Source organism: Xiphophorus couchianus, chromosome 16 (assembly GCF_001444195.1).
Source record: "Xiphophorus couchianus chromosome 16, X_couchianus-1.0, whole genome shotgun sequence".
NCBI lineage: Eukaryota > Metazoa > Chordata > Actinopteri > Cyprinodontiformes > Poeciliidae > Xiphophorus > Xiphophorus couchianus.
In genome coordinates, this window is record NC_040243.1 from 14,154,226 (window position 1) to 14,171,652 (window position 17,427).

General features: G+C 35.6%; 3 protein-coding genes and 1 pseudogene across 7 annotated transcripts in view; all 4 read left to right on the forward strand.

Annotated features, from left to right (window-relative positions):
* The window catches only part of LOC114159928 (cytoplasmic phosphatidylinositol transfer protein 1-like), a 53,664-nt gene that overhangs the window by 10,888 nt on the left and 25,349 nt on the right, over positions 1–17,427 (forward strand). The gene's annotated exons all lie outside the window — the stretch shown is intronic.
* On the forward strand, positions 962–3,569 carry LOC114159933 (H-2 class II histocompatibility antigen, A-U alpha chain-like; annotated as a pseudogene).
* LOC114159932 (HLA class II histocompatibility antigen, DQ beta 1 chain-like) lies at positions 5,101–8,351 on the forward strand. 3 transcript variants are annotated; one of them, XM_028042209.1, is made up of 5 exons: positions 5,101–5,303; positions 5,399–5,668; positions 6,025–6,318; positions 6,409–6,543; positions 6,642–8,351. In XM_028042209.1, the coding sequence occupies exons 1-5, from the start codon at positions 5,252–5,254 to the stop codon at positions 6,644–6,646; spliced, it is 756 nt and encodes a 251-aa protein (XP_027898010.1). In that variant the 5' UTR covers positions 5,101–5,251; the 3' UTR covers positions 6,647–8,351. The 3 variants fall into 3 exon arrangements, with proteins under 3 accessions (XP_027898010.1, XP_027898008.1, XP_027898009.1); XM_028042207.1 differs by having other exon boundaries at positions 5,158–5,303; positions 6,409–6,693; XM_028042208.1 differs by having other exon boundaries at positions 5,158–5,303; positions 5,402–5,668; positions 6,409–6,693.
* Positions 8,771–15,427, forward strand: LOC114159930 (rano class II histocompatibility antigen, A beta chain-like). Of its 3 annotated transcripts, none has more exons than XM_028042204.1 (4): positions 8,771–9,015; positions 13,859–14,125; positions 14,506–14,799; positions 14,888–15,427. In XM_028042204.1, the coding sequence occupies exons 1-4, from the start codon at positions 8,844–8,846 to the stop codon at positions 15,034–15,036; spliced, it is 882 nt and encodes a 293-aa protein (XP_027898005.1). In that variant the 5' UTR covers positions 8,771–8,843; the 3' UTR covers positions 15,037–15,427. The 3 variants fall into 3 exon arrangements, with proteins under 3 accessions (XP_027898005.1, XP_027898006.1, XP_027898007.1); XM_028042205.1 differs by lacking the exons at positions 13,859–14,125; positions 14,506–14,799; positions 14,888–15,427 and adding exons at positions 9,715–9,963; positions 10,058–10,339; positions 10,429–10,874 and having other exon boundaries at positions 8,829–9,015; XM_028042206.1 differs by lacking the exon at positions 8,771–9,015 and adding an exon at positions 13,642–13,757.

Here is a 17,427-nt window from a genome sequence, read left to right on the forward strand (position 1 = left end):
CATACCTGCAGGTGTCAAGAGGAATTAATTATCTCTTTTTCTCACCTCCTGCCATTAACATGTGCAGTTGTTGATTTAGCAGCATGTAAATCTTGTGGGGGGTTTTTGTTATGACAAAGTTTATGTTTCTGTGTTATCGTAAACTAAAATGATCCATGAAACAGAGTCACCTTGCTTCTCACTCCCTGTGTGCTGCAGTTTCACACACAAACATAATGTGCTCTCCTCATAAAATATCAGCAGCTGACTGCCTGTGAGTGAACGTAAGAGAGAAAGCGAGTGAGAGGGGGCTGTAAAACCATCCTGCAGCTGTTGTGACATTAGCTCACTGTTCACTACAAACTGTTCCTGAGCATGTGTCTCCTCTATCTAGCCTTTAAAAATATATTTCTGCAGTTAGTACTGGAAGCACTGGGAGAAAGCAGAGGAGTTCCATTTATTAACAGATTATATGTAATAGACAACAGGGCAGCATCTATGTGGCTTTTCCAGGCACATAGTGCCATTTTATAGCACAATCAAGTAACTGTGTTGTTTAGTTGTTTAATTGTATATATATAATACGACTTTAAAAAAATTTGATTTTGTAATTTAACATGAAAGAATCAAAGCAACATGATGATATAACATGATGTAAAACTCAAAAAAGTTGATTTTACGTAATTCCCTCCCCCCACCCCACCTTAGGTGAAAGCAAAGTCTTTTAAACATATAAAAGGAACTAAAGGTCCATTACAAATACATTAAGTACTAGATGCAAGAAGTAGGAATATTAAATGTAATGAATAAGCTAAATATGAAAGAGAGACAAAGCAAGAAATAAATCAAAAGGTCTTAAATCCTGTGAGAAAATAAAGCTGCACTGCAAGGTTGAACAGCTAATTTCTATCAAAGCATAGTGTGTCATGATGTTGGACTAAATAATTCAGTTTAATCTAGTTTATTGATTTCATATAAAATCCCTAAAAATACCATCTTAATGCACTTTACAAAAAAACAAACAAAACATTTCAAATTCTGTTATAAGTCAGGTACTTGTATGAAAATTTCCAAATTTATGAAAACTTGATGCTAAAAGAATTTCTTTGTCAACATGAAACTTAATTTATATTTTAATAATCAGTGTAGAGGCTGCATGAATTACCCAGAAATACAGTTGGAACAACTATAACAGTACTCTCAACAACTGACCCAGCTTCCTCCTCAGCCAAAAGTGTTTAGTTTGCACTCAGGAATGAGGAAGCTCTTGTCTGCAGGAACCTGAGTCCGTCTGGTGAAATCACATTTTCACTGCATGTTTAGAGCAAAGCGATTGAGTCAATATGGGACGCCACTGGAGATTAAATAATCTGTGCTTCGTACTTCTCCTACTTTTCTTTGGAGCACGTTTTGTCTGTGCTTCAGGTAAGTAACCAGCATAGAGCTGCTTGACTTATTTACCTATTGTTAAATGTTAATTTTCACTGTTTAACTCTTTTTGTTGCAGGAGGTCATCAACTTTGTTTTACCTATGGATGCTATGACTCAAATGACACACAGCTCTATGTGACATTGGACGACAATGAATTGTATTATGTAGACTTTAAAAACCACACCAGTGTCTGAGACAACAAAATATCAAGAACTATACAATGTAAATGCATACAAGTACAGAGAAATATGCCAAGGCGTGTGTATAAAAGATATACAACGATGGACACCGGATCCAGACATTAGAAGGACTAGAGGTAGGTAAACCTCAGCTTTAATTATTCAGCAGTCATAAATCAAGCATGTAAGAAATAACTTCCCAATTTACTTTTTTAGATCCACCAGAAGTGATTATTTACACCAAAGATGAAGTGATTGAAGATGTAGAGAACAGTCTTATGTGTTTTGCCAAGAACTTTTTCCCACCTGCAATCAACATCAGGTGGACCAAGAATGACAAACAGGTGGCAGTGGAAGATCCCTTCATCAAAACTATTTCCAACTCTGAAGGGACGTTTCATGTCTTCTCCTACCTGAACTTTGTTCCAAAGCAAGGAGACATTTACAGCTGCACTGTGGAACATGAAGCCCTGCAGGAACCTAAGACCAGGTTTTGGGGTGAGAAAGTCTTTTTTTCTGTAGCTTCTAAACTTAAATTGTCTCTACTTGTGTTTTAGTTTGAATTTCAAATATTTTTTCCCCTGTTCTCTTTTTCTTTAGATGTTGAAATGGAAGAGATGAGTATGGGTCCAACCATTTTCTGTGCACTTGGCCTGACTCTTGGGCTTCTTGGAGTCGGTGCAGGAACTTTCTTGTTAGTGAAAGGAAACCAGTATTGTAACGCCCCAGAATTTGCTGCCTAATGCATAGCATAAAAGAGTAGCTTCCCTTTTGACTTTGTTTACGTGTAACAAAATGTAGGTACTGTCAGGCTTTGCAAAAAGGTTTTTCATCCAGGATTCCTCTTTTTTTTAAATCACTTGGGACCTTTAACTGTTAGCAACTAATGTTTTCTGAGCCATTCTTTATTCATATGAAAATAGGAGTTAGCCAATATTCAAGTTTTTTTTTTTCATTTTTATAGCTTTAGGTTGAAAAGAAAGTCGTTCAATAAGTGTATGTGTGTACTGTAAAACATTAGTGTGTGTGGAAAGTGTTTTTAAACTGAGTGGCCAATGTGCTAAAGTTGTTCCTTTGATGCATTAAATTCAGTATTTAGTGTGGAACCACTTTTGTAAATGTTACCATGCCTGAGTTATTTGGGATTAAACTAATACAATATTTTTTTCTAAATCTTCACTGCCTAATGAAAACATAATGCAAACTCTTGAGCTTTTATTTAATAAAATCTATCACTTTGACGGCTAACACAAACAAGTCATACTGAAAACCTGAAAAGCTTTAACTAAAAGGAGAAATACTAAGGGTAAGGATGAACTAATACAAGAAAAAATAAAACAAAGCTAGATTACCGGAACATCTGACAGAACAACATGGCAACCCAGGATTCGTTGTACTTTGAAAGAGTATATGATTTGCAGGAACAAGTGAGCCGGTGGTAAAATGGGAAGGTAGCTGGTGACATTTTGAGAGACTGGAAATAACCAGGTTTTTTTTGTTAAAACTCAAAAAGTGATTTTTAGAAAAAAACAGGAATGGAGTTAGGTCCAGTTCATTACATAAAATAACAGAAATGAATCTGTTGAAGTTGCTATGGCCCAATGAATGCCTCAGAGGCATGTGATGTTATTTATGAAAGCATTTAATCTAGTAGATGATTTTTCGTTTTCTGTATTCATTTTTGTATTGGATTGGTGGTTCAGAAAGAAAAACAACCTTTTAACTTTAGGTAAAGGGAATAGGAGAAGAATATGAGGAATCACTTTTAATGCTATAATTGTATGATCCTTTTATGTGTTTGCTCCGATTCATAAATTATAAATGAAGACCTTTCCTCAGTTTAGGAGATCAGCAGAGAGAATGTTGATTGAGTGCCTGTTGTGTAAGATAAAATGTTTTGTTAATTTTTAGAATCACCATGTTAGAATGTAACATTCATGTTGAGTTATTCTGACTTTCAGATAAACAAATAGCCTTTATGTTTTCTGAATTCAGTGATGAAAACAGTGATACCTTTTTTGCCATTCGGATCTGTTCCTGTATGCTTCACACAGATATTAAATCCCTGCATTTTTATTGGTTTGTTTCTGATTGAATGGATCATTTTGGTAAATTGATAAAGCTTTTATTGGGTAATAAACATTCTCACACTAATGAAAAAGAAATATTTAGTTCAAGAATATCACATTTACTCCCCCTGATACAATTTCTATCTTAGATCTTAAAAGTGTGTGTGTTGATCCTTTTAATTTCTTGCCAACATTGTGTTAGGTTTGGTGAGTCTTAATTATCTTTTTCCTAGCAGATAAGCCTTATTTCATATTGCTGGAGGGTGACATGTAGCTGTATACAAGTATAGAATCAAACAAAGTCAAGTGACACATATAATAAAAGGCAGCCAAGAAAAGGAACAGATATAAAGGAAGTAGGGTGTGAAACAGGAAGTTTGATTCCAAACCATAAATAGAGGAACTCGAGGTACATATGATACAATTGTTTTCTTACCGTGATTAGTGCATCAAACCTGGAACATATGGCCTGAGATGTCACAATGCAACTATTAGAGACTTCCTCAATATAGTGCTTGCATCATAGTACTTGTTGTACGTATATGGCTGGTGTTTTTTTATGAAGCACATGACTATAACTGGTATCAGCACAACTGTCAGGAGATGCAGGATTCAAGAAGAGATTAAACACCAAAAAAGCTAACTAATTAGTTTCATACTAAAGATTCAATAAAGGAAGCAGGACTTAAAACAGAAAAGAAATGGAAGTAAACTAAAACGGAGATAAGACTAGCTGAAGCAGAAAACACAAGACATTAGCAAACTTACTAGGTATGATATTAGCATGTTTCACTTCACAAAGTGATTTTTATAGACTGAGGTGAAATTCAAAATATTAGGAAGGCATTTTTGATTAAACTAAAATTGGATATACACTAAAAGTGTTGTTTTCTCAAACTGTCTGATTAGGAGTTGTTATAACCATATATGCAGCTTTTATTGTCTGGAATGTAAAACAAAGTTACAATTTACATATATATATAGATATAATATAGATATATACAGTACAGACCAAAAGTTTGGACACACCTTCTAATTCAATGGGTTTTCTTTATTTTTATGACTATTTATAAGGCAAGAAATCCCACTTATTAACCTGACAGGGCTCACCTATGAAGTGAAAACCATTTCAGGTGACTACCTCTTGAAGCTCATCAAGAAAATGCAGAGTGTGTGCAAAGCAGTAATCACAGCAAAAGGTTGCTACTTTGAAGAAACTAGAATATAAGGGGTATTTTCAGTTGTTTTGCACTTTTTTTTTTAGTGCATATTTCCACATGTGTTATTCATAGTTTTGATGCCTTCAGTGTGAATCTACAATGTCAATAGTCATGAAAATAAAGGAAACTCATTGAATTAAAAAATGTGTCCAAACTTTTGGTCTGTACTGTATGTGTGTGCGTGGCGGTGGGCGTGCGGGCGTGGGCATGTATGTGTGTGTGTTTTTCGTTTATGTGTGTATGTGGTATAAGTGTGGCATATGTTGTTTGTGTATAGGGCATAACTACATTTACTTCCTCTTAGCTGTGAATCAAATAACCTTTGCACACCAGTGAAGGTCTGCCCCTGTCGCGTTTTACTGCTGAGGAAACATGAATGCTTACAATTTTCTTTTTACCTTGTTTGTATCGCTTGGAAATCCAGGTGAGTTTGAAGAATTTAACCTTTCACTTTTTATTTAGAGATTGTTTGGAATAGTTAATTTAAACAAATGAAAAATTATTTCTCTTATTTTTCAGCAGTTTTTTCAGATGAAGATTTTTACCAAGTCAAAGCATGTTGTTCATTCAATGGTCCAAACTTCGACAAGATTGAATACATACTTACAGCCAGTTTTAACAAGCAAAAGATGTTGGAGTACAACAGCACAAGAGGAAACTGGATTGGATTCACAGATTATTCAATTGTGGCTTCAACGTTCTGGAACAAAGACCCTTTGGACCGCCTTGAAAGAGCAATGGAAATTAAACTAATGTGTTTCGATAACCGAGCATTCATACAAACCATCAGTAAGAGCAATTCTTTTTAACAATATGAAGCTTGTTTTTAGTTTTACTTTATATGCCAATATAGGGCTGAGACTGTCATATTATGCATCCTCATTTAATGACGATATACAGAAGAACTTTTTGTACTTTAACAAATATGTTTATATTTCTACATGACATCAGGTTAAAAAAAATATTTTAATTTTTACTAAGGATTCATTAACTTTTGTGTCAATTTCTGTGTAGATTTATGAGAAAATGTTTCTATGTTCACAAACACTTGTCTATGATATCATGCACCACATTGAACACTATAGAAAAATGAAAGTTAAGGCCTAATGTGAAAGAAATCATAAATAATAATTAATTTTTTCTAGGAAACCTGTCAACAACGCCCACCATGAGGATAAAATCAGTGAAACAGCCCGATGGTCGACATCCAGCTGTGCTTGTGTGCAGTGCCTATAACTTTTACCCAAAGCAAATCCAAATAACCTGGCTGCGAAATGACCAAGAAGTGACCGAAGGGGTCAGTAACATCGATGTCATCCCAGATGGAGAATTGTACTACCAGTTTCATTCTTACCTTGAGTACACACCAACTTCAGGAGAAAGAATCAGCTGCATGGTTGAACACGTCACCCTGTCGGAGCCAAGAATCATTGTTTGGAGTAAGTTTGTTATTGTCATGCAGATACTTGACATGGAAATAATTCACAATATGAATGTTTGCCCTATTTGGGTTTTTTTCCCTGTTTCAGACAACTCCCTTCCTGAAGGAGAAAAAACTACGATTGTTGTTGGACTGTGCGGATTGATAATTGGTTTGGTTATCTTTATCTCTGGATTTATTTACCACAAGAAAAAGTATGCTTTATATAACTCTGTCCACCAAGGTGAGGAAATGTAAAAATGTCAGAAAATATAAACTTCATAAAAACCTAACATGGTACGGTACTTCTATTATTAATGAAATTTGTCTTTCCTTTAACAGAATGAGTTCTGGTTCCTGTGGAGGTCATTCCTGGATTGCCTGTTAGTAGAACTAACAAAAACAAATTAAAAACACCCTCAGGTCCTCCAAGATGCTCTACTTATTGAACCTGAGAATGTATCTAAGCCTTTGTAGTTCAATTTTAATTCTAGGGAATAGTGTGCAATTTTTTCATTTCTTATAGTCACTAGCAGACATTTGTCATTTGTGTGGTGCTTTTTTGACTTTTTTATAGCTGGACATGGTTAAGATACATTTTGTTTTGGGTTTTTCCATATGACTTATTGAACGGCACTGTAGCACAATTTGTACCACTATTGCCTTGCAGGAAAAAGGTGCTTGATTCAATTCCTGCATGAAGTTTACTGGTTCTCACTTTCATGCTCCAGCTTTCTCTTTCACTCTAAAAACTGTGGAAGATTATTTGCTCTCTAAATTATCCATAGGTATGACAATTCACCAGCAACCAATGGTCATAGTCACCCCATAGCTGGAGCCCTACATGGATAAAATGGATGAATGGAAACATCTAGTATAGTAATCAGTACATCACCACTGTTATAAAAGCTGTGCTTCTAAAAACTGCTTTCAAGTCCACAATGCAAAAAATGTGAAGAAATTGTTCACTTGTTTATTCTCATAATAAATTATTGTGAAGAAAAGACTGTATGGCCAACACTATAAACAACACTGTGATGCTTCGATGATCTGAGATATTGAGACAAGAATGACTCAGAAAACAAAATTCCAGACAAATCTATTTTAAACAAATCATTAAATGTGATCTACAAATCAGGAATGACTAAAATACATACAGTGGCTTAAATAAAGTATAATACACTATAGTCAAGAAAAACTTTGTATAAGCTTGTCAGACTACAAAAGCAAGTGTATTTTATCAAATCATGTTGACCTTATAGAATAATCAGACGAGGTAAGACCAGGTTTTGGGGGGTTATTTATCACTGCATCGGATCAGAACCACACAGGGAGACCAACTCCAGAATAAATCAATAGGTTTGACTGACCCAGTTTGGGTTAGGTTTGCTGTATCAGAAATTTTTTATGTAATGTTGGGTTATAGGATGATCAAAAGACAAGACAATGGCAGTTCTATAACAAAGTGGATTAATTAAAGCTGCAGTATGTATTTTTTACAAAAAAAAAATTATTTTTGTTTTGCATATTGTTAAAACTGTGACTTTGTGATAACAGTGTAATATAAGACAAATAATCTGTGAAAAGATTGAGCTAGTCCCAGTTCTCCTAAACACAACCAATCAGAGCCAGGAGGAGGATCTTAGCAATGCCACAACAGGGAAGTCCAATTTCCTGTAAACTTCATGGCATTAAATTGGCGTACGAGATGTCATATGACAAATGTTAACAGTTGGGTAAAACTTAAAACTTCAACACAGTTCATGCCTCTAGCAAGCAATCACTTCTCAACAGCCCAGATCCCAGCTTGTCTGTACGAAGGGGACCATTTAAAACCAGGCTAAGAGAACCACAGAAATCAGAAAATGGGAAACACAAAACAGAACATAACACAACACGAGAATGATCCACAAAAAACAGGAACCAGGCAGAGCAAATTGTTTTTTAGCAATAAAACTAAACGGTGTGTAGAGAAAAAAAATCAGATAAACACAACAAACAGAATTAGAACTAAAATATATAAAAGTAGCTACAGTACAGGATACAAAAACTCTGAATATTAAAAGTAACGAAGGAACGAAAAGCAACAAATGAATCAAAATGTTTTAAAGCTTGTGATCAAATAGAGCTGCACCGATAGGTTTCAACACCTAATATCTATCAATAAATATACTTAACACCCTAAATACTTTATGTGCAAATGTTGGGCTAAAAATGTATCTTAATCTAGTTTATACAAATAGTACTAATTCTCCAAAAAATACTTTGTCAAAATACTTTACATTCCATTCGTACTGACAGAATAATAGTCAGCTATATACAAAGAATTTCAAACTTCATAAAACTTGAGGCTAAAACAATTTCAATATCAACAAGAAATATATTTTAATAATCAGTTCATTTTAGCTGTTAAACTTACCCAGAAATACAAACAGTTTCATTTGGAACAATTACATTACTCTTGACATTTTACAGTACAGTTTAACGGGATTTTTGTTGACCCAGCTTTCTCCTCAGCCAAAGGATTTTAGTTTGCCCTTAGGAATGAGGAAGTTCAGACCTGCAGGAACCGGAGTCCGTCTGGTGAAATCACATTTTCACTGCATGTTTAGAGCAAAGCAAGTGAGAGTCACGATGGGACGCCAGCGGAGATCAAACAATCTGTGCTTCGTACTTCTCCTACTTTTCTTTGGAGCACGTTTCGTCTGTGCTGCAGGTAAGTAACCAGCATAGAGCTGCTTGACCTGCTCTGCTCTGTAAGAAAAAAAAAAACGTTTTGTTGTTTTTACAATAAGCACTGGCTGATGTGGTTGCTAGAAGAATTCAGTAAGTAAAAAAATATATATTAAACTTAAAGTAAACATGTAAACAGTTTTACTGAGCAAACAGTAATTGCAAAGGTGTTGGACTGTAAAATAATTTTTGAGAAAAGTGTGACTATAAATTGTTATTTTGGTAATAAATATAGTAAATATAACAACATATTATGATGTACAGTATTATTTTGATAATGCTGTTATTTTATATTTCCTTCCAGTGCGCTTTACAACTAGTTCTTGTTTGTTGTACATTAATTTTAATTTAGGCTTACTGAAGATAACCAATAAAACAGTTAAAATGCCAGGATAATGTTTTTTTTTATTATTTTCTGTAAACAGAATTGAAATTTACTTTAAATGTTTTTCTATTTAGTAATTATTATACTTTCAAATAACATCTATAAACAAAAAAATTCCAAAAAACATTTATTACTTACATGTAATGATAAAAAACCAAGGGAAGCCACATATTAAGGCTAAAATATGTAGAGAAGAACATCGTTTTTCGTCTTGATTTCACCTAATTTTACTACCTTTCTTTACAGTGTGTTTACCTTCTTTGTGTTAATTTTCACTGTTGATCTCCTTTATTACAGGGAGTCACCAACTTTGTTTTACCTATGGCTGCTTTGACTCAAGTGACACCGAGCTCTATGTGACATTAGACGATGATAAATTGTATTGTGCAGATTTTAAAAACAATGCTAGCGTCTGGGACAGCAAAATAGAAACTATGAAATATAAATATACATACACTACAAGTGAATATGCAGCAATATGCCGAACCGTGTGTAAGAAAGATATACATCGATGGAAACCGGACCCAGACGTTAGAAGGACTAAAGGTAGGTAAACCTCAGCTTTAATTTGTTACTATTGAATAAAGTTTCTTCAGAATCATTAAACAAGCTTAATAACTTCCCAATTTATCTTTCTTAGACCCACCAGACGTGATGATGTACTCCAAAGATGAAGTGATTGAAGATGTAGAGAACACCCTTGTGTGTTTTGCCAACAACTTTTTCCCACCTGCAATCAACATCAGGTGGACCAGGAATGACAAACAGGTGGCAGTGGAAGATCCCTTCATCAAAACTATTTCCAACTCTGAAGGGGCGTTTCATGTCTTCTCCTACCTGAACTTTGTTCCAAAGCAAGGAGACATTTACAGCTGCACTGTGGAACATGAAGCCCTGGAGGAACCTAAGACCAGGTTTTGGGGTGAGAAAATCTTTTTTTCTGTAGCTTCAAAACTTAAATTGTCTCTACTTGTGTTTCAAATATTGTTCCTCTGTTCTCTTTTTCTTTAGACGTTGAAACAGAGAAGATGAGTATGGGTCCATCCGTCTTCTGTGCACTTGGCCTGACTCTTGGGCTTCTTGGAATTGCTGCAGGAACTTTCTTGTTTGTGAAAGGAAACCAGTATTGTTACAACGCAGACATTGTTGGTTAATGCATAACATAAAAGAGTACCTTCCCTTTTGGCTTCATTTGCATGGAATAATCTTTATGTACTTTTAAGCTTTGTATACAGGCATTTTGCCTATGCTATGTTGGTGTATCAAGAGCAGACTTGTAAATGTTCAGGTTAGCTTAAATTACTACTAGAAAAATGACACTTCTATTTAAATGTCTTTCCTTAACACTACAGTGCGGTTGTGTTGTGTCTGTATTTGTCTGATCAGTTGCAGCTTCCTGTCAGTAACTATTATTCAACAAGGATATCATTAAAAATTAAAAATTCCTGTTTTCTACATGTGGTTTGACTGCTGTATTCCTTAAATGTTTTTATCACAAAGCTCATTTCATTCAGCTGTGCCGACAGAGAGAAAGAATCAAGACATGTAGGAGAAATAAATCAATAACTATGTATATTGATATAGACAAATGATCAATATCAATAGATAATACATCGGGTAGAATTTTCAATAGTTTCACTGAACTCCAATCCAGAACTGTACAGCATTCTGGGGGATGTAGTCAGAGGAAAGACTTAGCCGCTCAACCTAAGGTTGGTGGCATTCACTAAGTCACGGTTTGGTTACCTAGCAATAACCTGTTGAGTAACTTAACTAGGTTACACCCCTGAATCTAATAACAGCTAAAAAAAAATAATAAACAATGGTGTTTTGTTAAGAACAGAGTAAACTCTGGATGAAACAGGAAAGGTCACCTTACCAGTTTGGCAGTATTTTTTTTTTTTTTTGTATTCATAAAAAAGAAAAATGTGTTTTGATGTGTATGCTGGAATTCCCCAGAAATATTTTCACCAAACACCTGGTGAGTGACAAATGCAAAACCCTTCCTGTTGGCTGGCACAATGAGATTTATATCTATGGGGCTGTCACGAAGTGATAAAAAGATGCGGAAACAATGAGAGTTTTGATGAGTTTTAGAACATGTTCATATTTAAAGGGCATAACCTTACATCAGTGCTGTGTGTCACAGACTGCTTTAAGGTGGCATAGAGCTGTGGTCAAGTAAAGGATCTGATAAAATCAAGTAAAACATACAATATATGTTGAAACAGGAACTCAAAACTACAAAAATAGGAACCTTCAATTGTTCTCATACTTTTTTGAGTATATAGTTACATTAAAACATTGGACCTCAGATGTGGGAATGAGGTCACACCAACTAAACTACTGTAGATGCTTCCTCATTGTGGCAGTTAAAGAGGCAGCATTATGTATAATCAGCATTTTTTAGCTTTATGTCGTGTCATAATGTTATTCCCTCATCAAAAATATACTTGGAGTGTTGCCTTGATTCTTTCATGCATGTTTAAGAAATCCCTTAATCTCCAGTGGTAACAATTCAACAGTGTGAAACATTTGGGTGTGCCTTCGAGACACAACTTCTCCCCAGAGCTTCTGCCTCACAGAACAGTCCTTCCTCAACACTCCCCCACTCAGCTCATTCAGACTAGTCAGCACAAATTAGCAGACACCTTGTAGAATTTGCACATCTGCTGAGCTGATTATACAAGCTGCTTCTCAGTGCAAAACTGGTAAAAGGGTTAATATAGGAGCAAAGCTATTAATATTTTCTGGAGGTGTTGCTTCAGAAAGAGTGTTTTTAAACCAATAGAGGCCCAAATTCAAGATGTCAACTTATAGAGTCGAATTTCTTTTAAGTCATATGTGATTTATATAACCTTTTTATAAAAACTGAAGTTAACATAGAGTTACTTGATTGTGCTACAAGATATAAAATGCGGCTGGAAAACACATAACACTGCCGCTTTACTGAAGAAACTAAATACTACAAGCAATACCATCCATCTATTTTCTTCCACTTATCCGGGGTTGGGTAAGCGTAGCAGCTTAAGAAGGGAGGCCCAGACTTCCCTCTCCCCAGCTACTTGTCCCAAATCTTCCAGGGGAATCCCAAGGCATTCCCAGGCCAGCCAAGAAACATAGTCCCTCCAGTGTGTCCTGGGTCTTCCCCGGGGCCTCCTCCCGATGGGAGGCGTCCAGGAGGCATCCTGACCAGATGCCTGAGCCACCTCAACTGGCTCCTCTCATTGTGAAGGAGCAGCAGCTCTACTCTGAGTCCCTCCGGGATGACCAAGCTTCTCACAATATATCTAAGGGAGAGTCCACACAATCTACAGAGAAAACCCACTTCGGCCGCTTGTATCCGCGATCTCATTCTTTCGGTCATGACCCAAAGCTCATGACTATAGATGAGGGTGGGAACGTAGATCGACTGCAATACCAGTTAATATAAACATATTTCTTTCCATTTTATGAATTCAAAAACTGTAGCTACAATGACTGATTTATTGAAACACCATTTATGAAATTAAAGGGAATAAAGGGTAGATTACTGTGACTTACACATGTAGCAACCATACAGACTTTGTTTGGTGAGGAATGACTTTCCTTCTTGCAGTTCTAATCTCAATGTCCAGAAGATTTTATGTTTTCCAACTCAAAACTTTAAACTTTTCAGTACAAATGGAGCATACTGTAGGACTTTACATAGCTTAAATATTAGCTGCACATAGGCATCATTATGGACACTGCTGACTGTTAAATTATACCATGTATCACATCAGTGGAAATATTGTATTTGACTGGTGTTTTTATGATGCATATGACTACGACTGTTGTGAGCAAAAAGATAAAGAGGATTCAAGAAGAGCTTTAAACATCAAAAACAGCTGACTAAGTAGTTTCATACGATTCAATAGAGAAAGCAGGACTTAAAACAGAAAAGGAATGGAAGCAAATGAAAAGGAAGACAAGACCAACTGATGCACAAAACAGAAACAAAACATCAAACTCACTAGTTACAACATTAGCAAGCTTCGCTGCACAAAGTGATTTTAAAAGACTGAGGTGAAATTCTAAATATTAGAAAGGCATTTTAATTAAAGTAACATTGCTTGTTTATTAAAATGATTTTTGTTGAAATAACCTGACATGACCATTGCTGGAGCTTTTATTGTTTTGAAGATACAACAACAACAGGTATGTGGGATTTTTTTTGTTGTTTTTTTTTTTGCTGGTATGTGGCATAACTTAATTTACTTCCTCCTAGCTGTGAAGCACACCAGTGCTTCACAAAGTTTGAGGAAACATGAACGCTTACAGTTTTCTTTTTACTTTGTTCTTATCTCTTGAAAGTCAAGGTAAGTTTAATACTTTTTATTTTTATTTAGGTTTTAGTTAGCTGTTTGGGGGTGGGGAACAATTAATTTAAAATTCACTGATTTCTCTCATTTCTCTGCAGTTTTTTCAGATGAAGATTTTTACCAAATCAAAGCATGTTGTTCATTCAATGGTCCAAACTTTGACAAGATTGAATACATACTTACAGCCAGTTTTAACAAGCAAAAGATGATGGAGTACAACAGTACAAGAGGAAACTGGATTGGATTCACAGATTATTCAATTGCGGCTTCACATGACTGGAACATAGACCCTTATGATAAGATTCAAAGATTAGTGGAAATGAAACTGATGTGTAATGAGAACATCAAATTTATTCAAACCATCAGTAAGAGCATTTCTTTTTAACAATATGAACACAGTTGACATATTACTTGATATGACAACTGGAACTGAGACTATGATGTTATACATTCTCATTTGGCGACAAACACATAACATAACTTTCAAAGGTGCTGTTATATTTTTACATTTTACTTTTCCAATTATAGTCATCAACTTTTGTGTTAATTTCTGTGTAGGTGCATTAGAACATGTTCATGTTTTTGTTCACATTTACTTGTTCATGATATCATGCAATGGACAATATAAAAAAAATAAAAGTTAAGACCCGATCGAATATTAGACGATACGTCTCAAGGGGTTATTCTTGAAACAGATATAAAAATAATGTGAAAAAAATCATAAATAATAATTAATTTTTTCTAGGAAACCTGTCAACAACGCCCACCATGAGGATAAAATCAGTGAAACAGCCCGATGGTCGACATCCAGCTGTGCTTGTGTGCAGTGCCTATAACTTTTACCCAAAGCAAATCCAAATAACCTGGCTGCGAAATGACCAAGAAGTGACCGAAGGGGTCAGTAACATCGATGTCATCCCAGATGGAGAATTGTACTACCAGTTTCATTCTTACCTTGAGTACACACCAACTTCAGGAGAAAGAATCAGCTGCATGGTTGAACACGTCACCCTGTCGGAGCCAAGAATCATTGTTTGGAGTAAGTTTGTTATTGTCATGCAGATACTTGACATGGAAATAATTCACAATATGAATGTTTACCCTCTGTTTTTTCCCCCCTGTTTCAGACAACTCACTTCCTGAAGGAGAAAAAACTAAGATTGTTGTTGGGCTGTGTGGATTGCTCTTTGGTTTGGTTATCTTTCTTTCTGGATTTATTTACTACAAGAAAAAATGTGCTGTATATAACTCTGTCCACTACAGTGAGGAGATGTAATCATCTAAGAAATCATCTAAGAAAAATCTCCTGCTTCCTTCCTCCGCTAACTAATATGACTACAGGAAGTTAATTGCTCTCTCTAAATTGTCATTAGGTATAAATATGTGTTCATGGTTGCTTTACCAGTGTGCTTTGGTGTTATTGACTGCTGACCTGTCCATCACAGGTGCCTCTCAGTAGCAATAGCCACCCCATCACTGGGACTCTGCATGGAAATTTGGGGATGGTTAACATACAATTATCTAAAAAAGTAAGAAAAAATTCTTCATGTGTCCTTACCGTAATTATAAAGGAATTATAAAGGAAGCTCTGTAACAAGTACAATTGTGAACATGCAATAAATAGTAGAAATTTCTTCATTTTGTATTCAATAAAGGTGTTATGTGTGTTTATTGTGTATGCTGGCATTCCTCAGAAACATTTTCACCAGTTATATCCATGAGATTTTTCAAGTTCAAGTTTCAGCATTTGTCCATCAGTTGTGCAATTCATTATTTTATTTTGTTCCTAGAACCGAGGCGAACTAAGCTCTTGTGTAATGATTAAAAGATGGAGAAACAATGAGGGTTTGACATGCTCATATTTTAAAGGACATAACCTTGCATCAATGCTGGGTAAAAGGTTAGAGTAAGCTTTTATTCAATAAACTCTGTCACTAAAATTCCTAACACAGTAAGGTCAACCTGACAGGCTTTCATATCAAACTAGAGGGACAGAAAGAGTAAAGAAAAACTATATCAGGTAAAGTTAAAACAACACTGATTTGGTGGCAGCCACCGTGGCTTCTGTGGCAGATTGAATATTTAATACAAATATGAATAAGTTTTATTTCAAACAAATCAATAAAAAAATATATTGTAAAATAAACATACACCAATCCAAAGAAAAAAATTTTGTTCAGGAAAGTGCAGCTGAAAAACAGATATTAATATACACTGAATAAAAAGACATACACATTTTTTTCTGTCTGAAGTTAAATCTGACCAAACTTTTCTTGTTTTAATTACCGTAGAAATACCCAAAATTATTTATCTTTGCCAAATGCCAGAAAACGTAACGAGGACATCTTTTAGAGATTTTTTTGTAACTTTCCTGCAACTGCACAAGTCGGGTTCATCCCTGGGAACAATATACTGATGGTTGAAGATCCACGTTCATCTGTTCAAACAATTATATGGAAGTACAGACATAATAGGAATGTCCGACCATCATACCACTCAGGAAGGACTCAGGTTTCTACCATACAATGAAATACATTGAGGTTTGGCTTTAATACAGCAAAAGTTCAAGAGATACTAATACTTTTGCAAGGCATGGCATGTGTTAAACGTCTCTTGAGGATTGTCAATAAACTTATTGCCAACACAGGTAAACTGATACTTCCTCCTGGCCAGCATAAGTATCAACCAGGTTTTCAAGCCAAGTTCCAGTTTCTTAAGTCATGCGAGCTGCCTATTACTGAGTTCCCATTTGAAAAATGAGCTGAAGTCAATAATATGAAAACAAATGTGAAAAAAGTAACCACATGATACAGCAGCATCATAAGTTTCTCCATTAATCCAAATAAGGTATAAAAGCCTTTTCACCAAATATTACCAGCAACCATATTTTGCATGTTTCTTCTATCCACCCTATATTGATTATGCTATTTTCCTCTCCAGGTTAAAGCCTTTAGGAATCCCCCAGCTGCCCCAATTATTGTTATAGTTGGGGGCAATGGTGGCAGGAGTTTGTCCTCTAATCAGTCGGTTGCTGGTACGAACCCCTAGCGCCGTTGTTGTGTCCTTGTGCAAGACACTGTACCCACCTTGCCTCTTGGTGATGATCAGAAGTTCCAATGGCACTGGTGCATGACAGCCTCGATTCTGTCAGACTGCCCCAAGGGCAACTGTGGCTGCACTCCGGTAGTTGTCACCATTGACATATGACTGTGCACATGAATGGGAATGACTGATTTTCTTGTAAAGCATCTCCCAATGTCCTAGTAAAGCACAACATAAGTCTGATTTCATTTCAATTACCAAACCACTGCTACTTCTAGTTAAAGAAATTTGCATTTGAAAACAAAAATAAGTAGTAAACAATTGACCCTAAAAAGCTCTTGGCTTAATTCTGACATTTTGAATAGGGCTGGGATTCTGGGGCATAATACAAGCTTGATGTTAGTCTGCTTTGACCATTTCAGTTTTGATGTGTGTTGGGATCATTGTCAGTGGAGATTGGTCAGGATGTTCAAAAACAAGTCGGGAGCCACCAAAGCTCAAGACCATCATAAACTATAAGCTACAGTAAAACCGCTGCCTTTGTTAAGTAAGCTTAACATTAACATGGATCGACAGGGAGTCCAGGTTAGACTTTCCCACCTAAGAACTCAGTACTAACTATGAT